The 14,041-nt window shown below is 41.6% G+C and overlaps 2 protein-coding genes across 3 annotated transcripts; both read left to right on the top strand.

Moving 5' to 3' along the window:
• Positions 308-3,367, top strand: LOC8070636 (pentatricopeptide repeat-containing protein At1g22960, mitochondrial). Its single transcript, XM_002450239.2, has one exon. It carries the CDS (start codon positions 564-566, stop codon positions 2,745-2,747), a length of 2,184 nt encoding a protein of 727 aa, XP_002450284.1. The 5' UTR covers positions 308-563; the 3' UTR covers positions 2,748-3,367.
• LOC8058543 (CEN-like protein 2) lies at positions 2,832-11,934 on the top strand. 2 transcript variants are annotated; one of them, XM_021461293.1, is made up of 10 exons: positions 2,832-3,406; positions 4,429-4,685; positions 5,207-6,078; positions 6,455-6,561; positions 6,662-8,338; positions 8,704-8,812; positions 9,061-11,039; positions 11,126-11,187; positions 11,337-11,377; positions 11,464-11,934. In XM_021461293.1, the coding sequence occupies exons 7-10, from the start codon at positions 10,839-10,841 to the stop codon at positions 11,679-11,681; spliced, it is 522 nt and encodes a 173-aa protein (XP_021316968.1). In that variant the 5' UTR covers positions 2,832-3,406; positions 4,429-4,685; positions 5,207-6,078; positions 6,455-6,561; positions 6,662-8,338; positions 8,704-8,812; positions 9,061-10,838; the 3' UTR covers positions 11,682-11,934. The 2 variants fall into 2 exon arrangements, with proteins under 2 accessions (XP_021316968.1, XP_002450283.1); XM_002450238.2 differs by lacking the exons at positions 2,832-3,406; positions 4,429-4,685; positions 5,207-6,078; ... (1 more) ...; positions 6,662-8,338; positions 8,704-8,812 and having other exon boundaries at positions 8,954-11,039.

The following is a 14,041-nucleotide window of genomic DNA, read 5'->3' as shown; positions in this document are numbered from 1 at the left end:
GTATGATATACTCCCTCCGTCCTAATAGGATTGAAATAAGTCAGACTAAGTCTATAGAAAATCATATCCATAAATATATTGGGTATTATTATATTTTCAAATAGTATAACTATGAAAATATATTTTCTAATTAATATATTAATATTATTTATATATGAATTTAGTTATTATAATTTTAAATTTATCTGATTTTTTTAGGTGAGAAACTGAAAATTGTATCTCTTCTTGCACAATCAGACCAGGATGCAAAATAGACGGTACAGATCGCGCGTCGCCGCGGCGGCGCCAGCGCCAAACCTGCTAGTGCCGCACGTGGCCTTTCTTTCCTCCGATCCCTACCTCTCGCACCCGTGGCGCCGTCTCCATTACCAGCCGCCGCCGCCGCTTCTTGGACATCTCAGTCGAGCGCCCCCGCCGCCCCAGGTCGGGGGTCTCAGCCTTGGGGCGCGCGCCCTCGACCGCATACGGCCGCCGGAATCTGGCGGACGCGCCGCGGATTCCTCCTCGCCGCCGCGCCGTCATTCATGGCGAGGCGTCGCCGGGTGGTACCAGAACCATAATCCATGCTATTCAACATCCTACACTGCAAATCACAAGCTCCTGTAACCGCCGCCGCCGCCGCCGCAGCTATCTCCAGCCCCCGCTTCTCCTCCGCGTCCCTGCCCCTGCCCCTGCCGGCGCTGTTCCCGCCACCGCCACCGCCTTCTCCTCCTCCGGCTCCGCTGCCTGAGGAGAGCCCGTTCGCGGCGCTCCTCGCCTCTGATCCCGCGCCGCCGGAGCCTCTCCGCCAGGTGCTCGCCACGGGCGACGTCCACGCCGCGCTCCGGGGCCTCCCGGGCCTCGCGCGCCAGCTGTTCCGGTGGGCGGAGGCCACCCCGCGCGGCTTCCCCCGCTCCGCCTCCGCGTTCGCTGCCGTCCTCTTGCCGCTCGCCCACGCCAACCACATCCGGGCCGCCTACCCCGTCTCCCTCCGCGCCCTGCACCTCGGCCTCCTCCTCCCTGTCCTGTCCCTCCTGCTCGCCGCTCCCCTCTCTCCCGCCCTGCGCTCCCTGTTGAGCCTCCTCCTACGCTTGTCCGCCAAGTTCTCGGCGGAATCCCAGGCTCGTGACGCCACGCCCGCCGCCTGTTCGACGCTGTGCCTTGCGGCTTTCCGCGTGGTGGCGTGCCACGGCGTGGCCCCTGATGTCCGGGACTGCAACTGCGTGCTGCGCGTGCTCCGTGACGCGGCCAGGTGGGACGACGTCCGTGCTGTATACAGAGAGATGCTCCAGCTCGAAATTGAGCCGACCATTGTCACATACAACACTTTGCTGGATTCTTTCCTGAAGGAGGGGAGGAAGGACGAGGCTTCCATGCTGCTCAAGGAGATGGAAACCCAAGGGGGCGGTTGCTTGCTGAATGATGTCACGTACAATGTGGTGATTAGTTTCTTGGCCAGGGAAGGTCATCTGGAGAATGCAGCAAAGCTGGTTGACAGTATGCGGTTGTCCAAGAAGGCCTCATCCTTCACTTATAACCCACTTATCACTGCCTTGCTTGAAAGGGGTTTTGTACAAAAGGTTGAAGCTTTGCAGATGGAGATGGAGAATGAGGGCATTATGCCTACACTGGTGACATACAATGCCATCATTCATGGGCTGCTTAAAAGTGAGCAGGTAGAGGCTGCACAGCTGAAATTTGCTGAAATGAGAGCGATGGGCTTACTGCCGGACCTGATCACATACAATTCTATGCTAAATGGATATTGTAAGGCAGGTAATTTGAAGGAGGCTCTTTGGTTGCTTGGTGATTTGAGGCGTGCAGGTTTAGCACCAACAGTTTTGACATATAACACTCTTATAGATGGTTATTGTAGATTAGGTGGTTTAGAGGAAGCTAGGAGATTGAAAGAGGAAATGGTAGAACAGGGGTGTTTTCCTGATGTTTGTACATATACAATTCTCATGAATGGTTCACATAAGGTGAGGAACCTTCCTATGGCAAGAGAGTTCTTTGATGAGATGCTGAGCAAAGGTTTGCAGCCAGATTGCTTTGCCTATAATACAAGGATTTGTGCGGAGCTAATCCTAGGGGATACTCATAAGGCTTTCCAGTTGAGGGAGGTGATGATGTTGAAAGGGATATATCCTGATACGGTCACATACAATGTTATTATCGATGGACTGTGCAAGACTGGTAACCTGAAAGATGCCAAAGATTTGAAGATGAAGATGGTCAGTGATGGTTTACAGCCTGACTGTATCACATACACCTGCTTGATTCATGCACACTGTGAAAGAGGACTCCTAAGTGAAGCAAGGAAACTTCTTAATGGCATGGTCTCAGATGGTTTGCAGCCCTCCGTTGTGACCTACACCATATTAATTCACACGTGTTGTAGAAGAGGAAACCTTTACTCAGCATATGGTTGGTTCCGGAAGATGCTGGATGTGGGGATTGAACCTAATGAAATAACATATAATGTGCTCATACATGCACTATGCAGGACAGGCAGAACTCTGTTGGCTTATCATCATTTTCACGAGATGCTGGAAAGGGGATTAGCGCCAAACAAATACACGTATACTTTATTGATAGATGGGAACTGTAGAGAAGGTAACTGGGCTGATGCAATAAGATTGTATTTTGAGATGCATCAAAATGGTATTCCTCCAGACTATTGCACACATAATGCATTGTTCAAGGGATTTGATAAAGGCCACATGTACCATGCAATCGAGTACTTGGAGAATATTGTTTTGGGGTGAATGGATTAGCCTCTTTGAAAGATTGTCCTGTTGGCCTTGCATCACTGATATTTCCTGTAAGAACTTCTCATGTATCGCAAATTTCTCTTCATCAGTGTACCATTATTTAGCTTTGCTCATTTCTTCAAGCATATTTACACTTGAGTTCGGTCTGGAGATGATGTGGTGTTTGTGGGCTATACCTTTCAAAAGGGAAATGAAAAGAGAGTTTGAGACAATGTTCTCTGAGTTATGTTGCTGGGTGCTTTCAAAAGGATAGTTATGCACAAAAATATCTCCTCTTGCTGCTCAGGAGATCATAGATGGAGTTTGGGGGGCAACTCTATCAAAAGATGAAAAACAAGATACTGGAATCATGATCTCTTACCAAAAGAATAGTTGAGCACAAGCAAGTCTTCCTATTGTGGCTTAATCCGTGTCAGTTCTTTGCTTGGCATTATACTCATGGAGATATGTTTTTTAATTGGAAACTGGGTGGCAGGAACTCGCTCCGGTTTCTGAAGATCTCTCATGATATTCTGCCCTTTTGTTATTTTCTTTTGATGATGTGTACTGGAAACCTGACCACTGTTAATTCCTTATACCAACTATATCAAATACTAAATGGCTATGGCTTTCTGTGACTGAGCTTTCTTCAGTTATACATAAGATTTCTCTTGGTAAGAACATTCCAAGAATCTTTTGTAATAAATGATTCTTGTATCACCAATTTTGCCATAGGCATGCTACAATATATTGACTTGTCAGATATGCAGTGCTCATGGACTGAAATTTTTCATTGTCTTGTCATGTCATGCTCCTAAAGTACTAGAATTATACCCTTTTGATTGCCTCTTTGGTGTCATTTGTATTTTTTTTTTACTTTGTTCACTGTTTTTTTTTTGCCTTTTGGCGGATTCACTTATTAGTTAGGTCACTAATACAGTCTTCAATGCACACCATTGACTTGATTTTTCTGAATATCTTTACTATAATGCTAGTAATAAATTTATAATGGTGTTGATGTAATTTTGGTGATGACTCATTAATGTTTCCATCTCACAAAATTGAATACCGTTATATATAGTACTCCCTCAGGTCTGGTTTATTAGGCATAGTCTGACATAGCACGGTCTCCTAAATTTTTCTTGAAAACGCAGGAGAACTGCGCTTCATTATATTTAGAAGAAACCAGAGGGGAGGGGGAGCCCCAAGTACAACACACACCACAGTTACCAAAACAGAAAACGCACGGTCTCCTAAATTATACTTTGACCATTCATTTATATTATATTATATTATATTATATTGTGTATGATTATAGACTTATGATTCTTGGATAGTATATTTGCTTATACAAATGTAACAGTACAAAGTTTGTATTACAATAGTTAAAAAATGTTGGTCAAAGTTTATAAAGTTTGACTGCTGACATACATGAAATGCCTTATAAACTGGACTGGAGGGAGTAATTATCACATTTTAAATTTTTTTTATTACATGCTTTCTAGGATGACATAAATTTTGGACCAGAGTTAGTAAGGACAAGTACTGACATCACACGTGCTGTCTTAACTACCTAATATGCTGTAGAAAAATAGCTTAAGCTGACAGTATAGCTATCACATTTTGAATTAGAGAAATCTTGATGCTGTAGGATTACAACCTGAGGGAAAAAATAAAACTAAATAGTTGTTTGCAGCTGAAGTTCTCAGCATTTGGGAAATGGATCTACTGTGAGCAGCTGAGGTCTCTTCTCCAACCCAAGAGTGCCTTGAGAATTCGCTTGGTCCATCTATCTACCAGCATGAACATATGTCCACCTTGTGGGACTTCAATACTTCATGATACTTGATCCATGGAATGGAAGCTTCTTGATACAGAACTCTCATTTTGATGAAACAGATTGGTAATATTCATTGGACAAATTCCCAACTTCCAAAAGACAAGTAAATCATGGTGGGTTGATTCACAAAAGCCTTGTTGCCTTGATTTATTCTAAAAAAAATGAAACAGCAAATCAATGTTATGACGACATATGTTAGAAAGGGGTAGGTTATAACATTGCTTTTGGTCAACTTTTAATACAAATATTTCATTTATTTTTCTTCTTGTAACTTTCATGCTAATATATTGTTGTCTCTACGGCATGAACACATAAGAAGCTAATCCTTGTATTGTGTGTTCAATTTACAAGCTCGGTGAATTACTCTCTCCATTCCAAATTATAAGACGTTTTGTCTTTTCTTAGCTTTTGCTATGTACTTAGATATACACTATGTCTCTAGATACCTAATAAAAACAATGTATCTAGAAATGTCAAAACGTCTTATAATTTGGAACAGAGGGAGCACTATTTTGTGTGCTACAACCTTTATTCTATGTATTATATCTGAGGCTGTGATTTTTCTCAATAGTTCTTGGCATTGCCATCATCTTCTGAAGAACAACCTCCATATCATGCCTGCAAAATATTTCAGGGTGGCGCATGGTTCCTGCAGCAGAGGGGAGCCACCTCTGGGTTATCCACTGGTGGAGCAAGGAAGGTGTGTTGTTTACAATCCAGAGGTCAGAGGGACCTCTGCTATGGCACAATTAATTTCTTGAAGGCCTGCTTGGACATTTTAAATGGGAAAGAAAGCCACCAATAGCTGATAGTTGTGGGACGATTAGTGCAGCATATACAGTTTTACTCTGAAATCTGAATTCTGAGTTGCATATTTCATTAACATGTATTTAGTTGTATCTATGTGTTTGCCTGTGAGGTATATACTGGAGGCATCCCCAAATAGAGTATCCTCCCATCCAGACCCCAAGACACCAAGATCCAGCTGGTCAGCGGGCTCCTTGATATCCAGTTCTTTGCTCTTGACATCCCTCCTGGGATTTGGGTCACCTTCCCCATACTCAGATCTATCAAAAGAAACTAAGAACATTCCCAATTTCTCCATAAGCTCCTTTATGGGCAAAGAAACCAGTAAGCAAAATATGGAGACAAACCAACATTTCACTTCACTGTCCAGTGTTCTGTGAGACTGTGACTGTGCTTTACCTTGGAAACAGGCAGGATAAAGTCCTTGGTGCCTTCAAATGCATGTACTGTGGATACTGTACCTGGCCTTGTCTTTCTGTATTCTGTCTTCTCTGTATGCAAGATTGCAAGGTAACTTTCCATCCCTGAGCTTGATCCTGGTAGATGTCAGAGGATGCCCACCTACCACCTGGTGAGCCACAATGTTTCAGAGATTCAGAGATGGTCACTAGAGAGTTGACAGAGTGTCCAGCCGAGGAACACGATTGGCAGAACAAATACTAATTTACGAGCCATTTTCTCTATATCTGGTACTTTCAGGTGAGAGATGACAAATGTGAATATAGCTTTGAGTGGCATGGAAAGCATGCATTGTTGGCTGTCCTTTATTCCATTGCTGAGTGCTGATCTGTTTGCATCAGATGGCTTCCCATCACTGCTTTACTTATTTATTTGCATCTGCATCTTTTGCTTTATTATCCTGATGATTCTTTTTTCTCAAAAACCTTTATTCTGTTGATGATTTTAGACATGTAAATGTTATATCGACGTGGTCTATTTAGACCCAGATCTATGTTCACAGTTTGAAAATGCAGCATAAATTTGAATATATGCTTTAATTTGCAGAATTTCAAATTTTTGTTGTGCAAGCATGTGTGACAACTGACATGGGCACATTGAATTTTGCATGTTTTAGTGCAAGGATGATTGGCATGGTTTGCCTTACTTTATGGTGCTACTCCTGGGAGATGTGATGTTGCCTCCTGATGGTATAATGATGATACATTGCATTGAAGTGAATGAGTTACGTAGTTCGACTGGATCCTAGATTTTAAACTTTTTGCACAAATTGGCTTATCTGACAGGTTTTGCTCCTTTCTTGCTGTTTTTGTGTCTTGAGCAGGGTGGTTGCAATTGCGAGATATCACTGCTCCGAATAAGAGATAAGATTTGCAATGTTGTTGTAATACAGTCCTAGTCATCTCCAAGTTGTTGGTGCCTACCTCATCACTGGAAGATCAGACATCAGAAGTTGCTTAGCTCAGTGAATAATTCAGAGAACAGAGGCAACCTCTTGCTCTCTGGTGATGATCAGAGCTGCAATCTTCTCCCTGCATTCATGATCCCTGCTCTGCCCGACGAAGGCGTCATTTGCTTCAATGTGAGTGGGTACTGAAAAAGAATATCTAAAGTTCACCAAAATATTGACCTGGTGAACTTGCAAGTAGTGAGCCTCCAAAGTAGAGAGGGACTAGTGTATTGATTGTCTGATTGGTGAGTGGTGACACATGGTCACTAAGAGGCTCCAGAAACTGTTGACCATTGTCGCCTGTCAGTGCACATTGATAGTGAAACAGCACTGACCTGATCAAAATGACCTCAGACTTGCAAGTTGGTACTGTAACCAACTGAACTGAATCTGTGGGTATCACGAATGAATCCCAGATCAGAGGCCATTCATCCATCTGCTCACTTCTGTGCATTCGTGATTCGTGTATAGGATCACAGATTGGGATCCCAGCTCAAAGAGCCAATTCATCCATTAACCCACTTCTGTGGATTGGTTTTAGGGTCACAGATTGGCACTTGTTGACCTCATTGTCGATAAAGACTCAGCGCTCAGAGAATACCCAAAACACCGGTATTCTTGCTTTAAGAGATCTATTTTGCCATTGTAAGATTGCATTATGCATACAAAGGTCAACCACGACTTGTGGAATTTTAGGGCATGTCAACTGCACACCTGAGTGTTTCTCACTCAGCACCCTTTGCATATGCTGATCTGCATCTTCTTCCACCTTGAGCCATTGACAGTCTCCTCATGCGATTTTACCCCACTGGTGCCATGCTGCATCCGGTCACTAGCCTTGAAGCCCCCAAATCCTAATCTCACTTCTCTGGAATCGACAAAGATGAAAGATGCTTCAAACACTAAAAGTGAGCATTAGCTTTCCCTAAGTCTAGGCAATTCAGAGGGACTTGTAGCAAAACTGAAGATATCTTCTTGGTTGTCTTGTAACTGAGATGCTTGTACGGTGTCTCATGCTCTTCAAGTTTGAACAAAATAATTCTTTTTGGCTACAGATAAGGACAACGTATGTATACACAGCACACTCAACACCCTTAGGTGCACCTCTATTATACGCCACCAAAATAAACCAGCTGAACAGATCCATCACTACACAGAGGTGGTTCTTGGAATCCTAGTTAGTATAAGATAATTAACCATATACTTAGAAAATCTCTCAAAATTAAAATGGGATATTTGATGAATTAGATGTTCACGAGCATAACTTCAATATAACCTCTATTTGCAAGATTGGATATGAACATATACTTGCTCTCTGCTAAACCTGTGGCTTGCCGTCAAATGGGGTTAACATTTGACATTTGATATATCAAAATATTATATAGCGTTGACTGCCCAGTCCATGAACCAAATCTGCACGGAACTAGCCCCCTGTCAACCTCCACAATCAAAGAGTATTATCTTGTTTGCTTGGATACTGACTTGTAGGCAACCAGGTGGAGACACATCGATCCATGGAGATTCTTTGGGGGCATGCCTCTTCCTTCCAAAGTAAGTCTTCATGCCATGATCTGAATATCTAATTGCCTCCCTGCATTGGCCCACAATGATCCTCCCGTCAGTATGGATGCCACAATGGTCCTGCCGTCAGTATGCTCAGTCGACGGCTCCTTTTTGTGGAGGCACCTCCAACTTAAGCAGCTTATGACAACAACCAAGAAACATTACCATCTGCACTGAAGTAAAAAATGGCTGTTATGCCTAGAGACAGATAAAATTCACTAACAAAGTTGAATGCTGATGAGCAACCTTTTGTTTTGTGTTTGTATAAAACAAACTTCTTAAGTCTACTATGTTTTATTACATCGTCTAAAATAAAGCAAATTTTCTTACCCATTCATGTTGTTTTTGTACAGGTTACTAGTAAAAGATTACTCACTGGAGAAGCAAACATTGGTGATCTTGCCTGCGTGTGAAGCTTGCTCAGCAGGCACCAGACAAGATACTGACCAAAAGATGCATATGGTATGAAAATGTGCTAAATATCCATTATTGGTACCCTCTTAGTATTCACTGGACAAAGACCATTGGTGATCTTTATCAAAGCCCCCCCCCCCCCCCCACACACACACACACACAAACAATATAATAATTGATGGGAGCAATATGGAAATTAATGAAATCAGTAATTAGTAAAATCAATGCAAACCATTTGATTCAGGGATGAGAAAGCCCCAAGCTAATACTGCTACCATTGGTTGGACTTGGAACAGCTACGAGATTCCGCCACTACCCCAGCTAGGTGTCAAGCAAATATCATGGCATTGCCCAGGAGCAGAAATTTGTCGCCAAGCTGTACTTGTCTCCATCTCTACCACTAGAGCATTGTGCCAAGCAGGCATGATGGCATTTGACCATAACAGAAGAATGCATGAACCTGTATTTGGCTCCACCACTTATGGAAATCTATAAAAATATTTTAATGCCTCAATCAAGAGGAACCTATGAGCTTTTTATGATTGAATTGACTTCTCAGCACTAGACACCACCTACATGATGGAGTGGTGGCGGCACTGCATTCTGTTCCTTTATTCTTTTCAGTGACTTGTTCAGTATTCCAAAGAACAAAATAAACAGATATAGTGATAAATCAGATGCTATTATAGTTTGAGGAAAGATTGTAACAGCAATAGAACTCAAACCATCTCTTTTCCTTAACAGAAAAAGAGACAGCTGAATGAAGTAAGCCAGCAAAGATGAACACCTGACTGTCGAGAGGTTTCCATGCAGACAGTGCAGCATTTTATATCAATATAATAATATACAAAAATATTATAAAATAGGAGGATAAGAATATCAATAAATCAAGTAAACATCAAATCAAGAATGGCAAATGCAATTGATAGTTTCACCAAAACAATGCATATAATTCCAAAGAACCATATTCCATTTTTCCCATTTAGCTCCAGAAAGCCATACTTCCTAACTCGCCACGAACAATTCCATCTAGATGTTTCTTTTTCTTTTCATCATAAGGTATTTAAGTATGTTCACTAGGAATCAGGTTCTAGTATATATATTTCCAGAATAGCTCATATGTTCTTTTTTTGCTTCAAAAAGTGCAGAGCCAATGCATGAATTTGATAAGGTGACTAAGCATCATATTCTGCAGAGCGCAAAGCCTTCCACGTTGACAGTGTGGCCTTTTTTGTCTCCAAGCTAATGAAAATAAATGTCCCCCTTATTTATCATTTACCTCCACAAAACCATACATCCAAACTTGCACAAAAAGTTACATCGAGATGTCATTTTTTAAGGGAAAAAGATAAAAATAAATTGCTTGAAGTGCGCTCTCCAAAAGTCAGATGGTAATAATGATTTTACATAATATCTAACATGCTATTTCTGAAAGGTACAGAGATAACGAGACAACAATTTGATAACATGATTATGTATCAAATCCTGCGGAATGAATTGTCATGTAGACCCTACATGTAGGTAGGTGAGCATGTTTTCCAACAATACCAGATAGTGTAGCACCGTAGTGTTTACTGATTCACTTTCCTGGGGGTTTGTTTTGTTCTAGTACAATGGTATTCTTGAGGACTCCATGGTGATCTGGAAGGTTTTGTTTCAGTCATGAAAGAATATCTACAGTACGTTCATAAATATTAAAAGAACAATTTTGCACATTCTAAATGCTTTATCCCTAGAACTTGAAAGAAAATACATGAACCATTGCTTGCATAGATTCTACCTGTAACAGTTAGAGAATTTGAAGAACACCTTTGTTGGCTTTCTTGGAAAAAGGGGTACATCTTTCCTGTAGCCTTTTTAGCTGCATCCACAGCACAACCAACTAAAAAAACACACATGCCTCACATCCTCTTTTGATCCAACAATTGGCAGAAGGATCCAAACCACTATAAATAGAGGCTTGTCCTCCCACCAATGCCCAATAAGCAGCTCACGGCACATCATTGAGTGCATTGGCTTGCTGCATTCAAAGAGCATCTTCTGTGTGCAAAACAAAATAATTGACCCTCCAACCATGTCTAGATCTGTGGAGTCTCTCATAGTTGGTCGGGTGATTGGAGAAGTTCTCGACTCCTTTAGCCCATGTGTGAAGATGGTAGTGACCTACAACTCAAACAAGCTTGTCTTCAATGGCCATGAGATCTACCCATCAGCAGTTGTATCCAAACCAAGAGTAGAGGTTCAAGGGGGTGACTTGCGGTCTTTCTTCACATTGGTTAGTAGTCAGATACTTGATCCTTGACTCCAAGTATTCTATACATACTATACCTTCCCTAATCGCCATAGTTCCTAAAATTTCAGGTTATGACAGACCCAGATGTTCCAGGGCCAAGTGATCCATATCTAAGGGAGCACCTTCACTGGTAATATTCAGCATTTCTTACCTTGGGGTTGTCAGTATGTTCTTACAGAGGAATAGCACCACATCTTGCATATATACAAACAGCGTATTTTTCTGAGCGCTTGAAATTGCAATAATGCTGTGGCTAAGTGTTATCATTTGCCTTTGCAGGATCGTGACTGATATACCTGGGACAACAGATGCCTCATTCGGTAGGTTTTTCCTCTGCTTTGTGCTTAGTCCATTCTTTGTTACAATTGTTTCTCGAATTAATAAGCAATAAGCATGCATTTTTCAGGGCGAGAAGTTATAAGCTATGAGAGCCCAAGACCTAGCATTGGTATCCACAGGTTCATTTTTGTTCTCTTCAAGCAGAAGCGCAGGCAAACTGTAGCTATGCCATCCTCCAGGGACCATTTCATCACACGACAGTTTGCTGAGGAAAATGATCTTGGACTCCCTGTAGCTGCTGTCTACTTCAACGCTCAGAGAGAAACTGCTGCTAGGAGGCGCTGAAAATTCCAGTTCTAACTGTCCAAGTTATGAGCATGGGCCTCTCAGTCTTCTTTGTACTAAGCCAATAATCTTATTCGACATTAGATGCTCCTGGGTCCTACATTATAATAAATAAACCAGAAGCATTTTGCAGATTGTATTAGTTTGTTTGTAAGTGACATGATTGAGAACTATTAATGGTCCATGATATTAGTCAAAATTACATGTATAAGACAATCTATCACTGAAAATCTGAAACCAGGGTTGGTGGACATCCCTCACAGACAAAAAGTTCGTTTATTGTAGGCAGTATAATGCCTCTTGCCAGCTTCAGACTACGTTCACCTTTTTGTGGCATGCAATCTCCTGGAAACAGAAAAATTATTGATCTTGTCGTGTCACCTTGTAGAACTATGAAGACACTCCTAACTGCATTGAACTGCTAAGTTGTTGGAGACATGATACTGAAGGGAGATATCCAATGTATCTTGGGGATTGCCCACAAGTAGTGTTGAAGGTATATATAGAGATGTCGATGTTATGGGCCAGCGATGTACATTGAGTACAATCTTGTTGTCTTCTCTTTGTGCTCACCATTAGTACAACACACAAACAAACTATTTTCTTTTACAATTTAATTTGAATGACTGTAGTTGTGTGCTTTTGTTGCTGGGGAGTGAACCCCAGTTCTCTTTGCTAGTTGAGAGAACAGTACTCAAGATGTGAAGTCATATGCCTTTTGGATACCTATGCCACTAAAATGCAGACAGACAAATGAGAAATAAAATTAAGGAAAGATATTAAAAGGAATAATAATGCTAAACCTTTTTAAAAACTAGAAGAATTTCTCACAAAACTGTGAAGCATATAAAGAAATATGAAGTGGAAAACATTAGTCCAATTTGTAACTAGAACTCTTCTACATGATATAAAATTATCGGTGAGCTCAGTTTTTTTTACTTCCAATCTTAACATTTATGTGCAAATGTGTAATCTAGACAATTGGTATATATCTATCCTTTTTCTCCTGACGAATGCATGCTATTGGAGGAACCCATTAGGCATATGGGCCAAGCGTCCCCTGGAAGAGATATAAAGTAGTTGCTATAGTAGTGTTATGAAAATCCAACCCAACCATTTTTTGTAAGTTCTGATGAATGTGTTCCTTAAGTGAGGTTTCTTTTGCGTGGTGTACTTTGAAGGGGTGGAAGGGACAAATTCCTTTTAAGTGGGGTAGAATGTAATACCCAAGAAGTGAAAACTATTGTTTTCTTGGCTAGTTGTGGTGCTTCATGTCGATTGATTAGTTTTCTGAAGTTGTCATCATGCTATAGGATAAAGAAACAACAAATATGTGTTCACATTAATTTTAATTTTTCTAACAGAAATGTTAAAAAAATAAATACATTTTAAAATTGTGTTGTTATGAGTTTTTTTAGGGGATGTTGTTATGAGCTGAACCAACTATGTTTGGGTTGAAACATCTAACTAGACGATCAATTAGCCCATGGCTAGGCCCAAACAGCCCATGTTACTGTTCATAGATACTATAGTGTTGTAATACAGTACCGACCCCACCTTTGGCATCCAAAAACCTAGAGCTTCCCCTTCCCACAGCAGCCACCCTTCCATCTTTCATTTTGGTTGTTGCAGATAGCAAGGGCAGAGAGGAGATCATGGGAGAGAAAGGGCTCGAGAAGAAGATGTTAAGATCGAGCAGGACAATGCCCTATCTCTACCAAGCTAGAGGCTCTTTGGTTCACAGCGGGTATACGCTCCTACCGTCTCCCATAGCTCATGTTTATCCTCTGACCTTTTCTTTTCTTTAGCATCTAGATCAGCAAGGTTGTTTGTGTTAGCAAGAGAAGGGTATAGGTTGAAGGTTGTGATGTAGACACGGCCCGATCTTCCGATAGGTATGATAGCGTCGATTTGTGGAGACTCGATGTTGACGATCTAGGTTTTGAACCAAGGTTGATTCGGACTCCGCAACTGTTACACCACTGCTCCATTGGTTATCAACCACGTGAACGCGATTGACCTCGCCGAGAAGGTTGTCCTGCAAACTAATCAACAATACAAGCAAGAATGAGATGAACTCAATCTGAAATTACAAATAAATATGGGTTTTTGAATATGAAGAGGTGTTCTAGTCTTTATTCGAAAGGACTAATCGCCACATGCGAACAAGATCAAGAACAGGGGTCTGGTTCAACAGCAAACAATCTTAGCGATATAGTTGTAGCAAACAATATTTTTTTCACGTGGAAAACAAGAATGCAACAAAACCCAAACTAACTAGAGTGGCGACGGCTAATTATAGTCTTGGTCGTATCCCCCTGGACACACCCCCTAATGGGCCCAAACACGATACACGGTCC

This window comes from Sorghum bicolor, chromosome 5 (genome assembly GCF_000003195.3).
Source record: "Sorghum bicolor cultivar BTx623 chromosome 5, Sorghum_bicolor_NCBIv3, whole genome shotgun sequence".
NCBI lineage: Eukaryota > Viridiplantae > Streptophyta > Magnoliopsida > Poales > Poaceae > Sorghum > Sorghum bicolor.
This window is presented reverse-complemented; position numbering and strand designations above follow the sequence as displayed.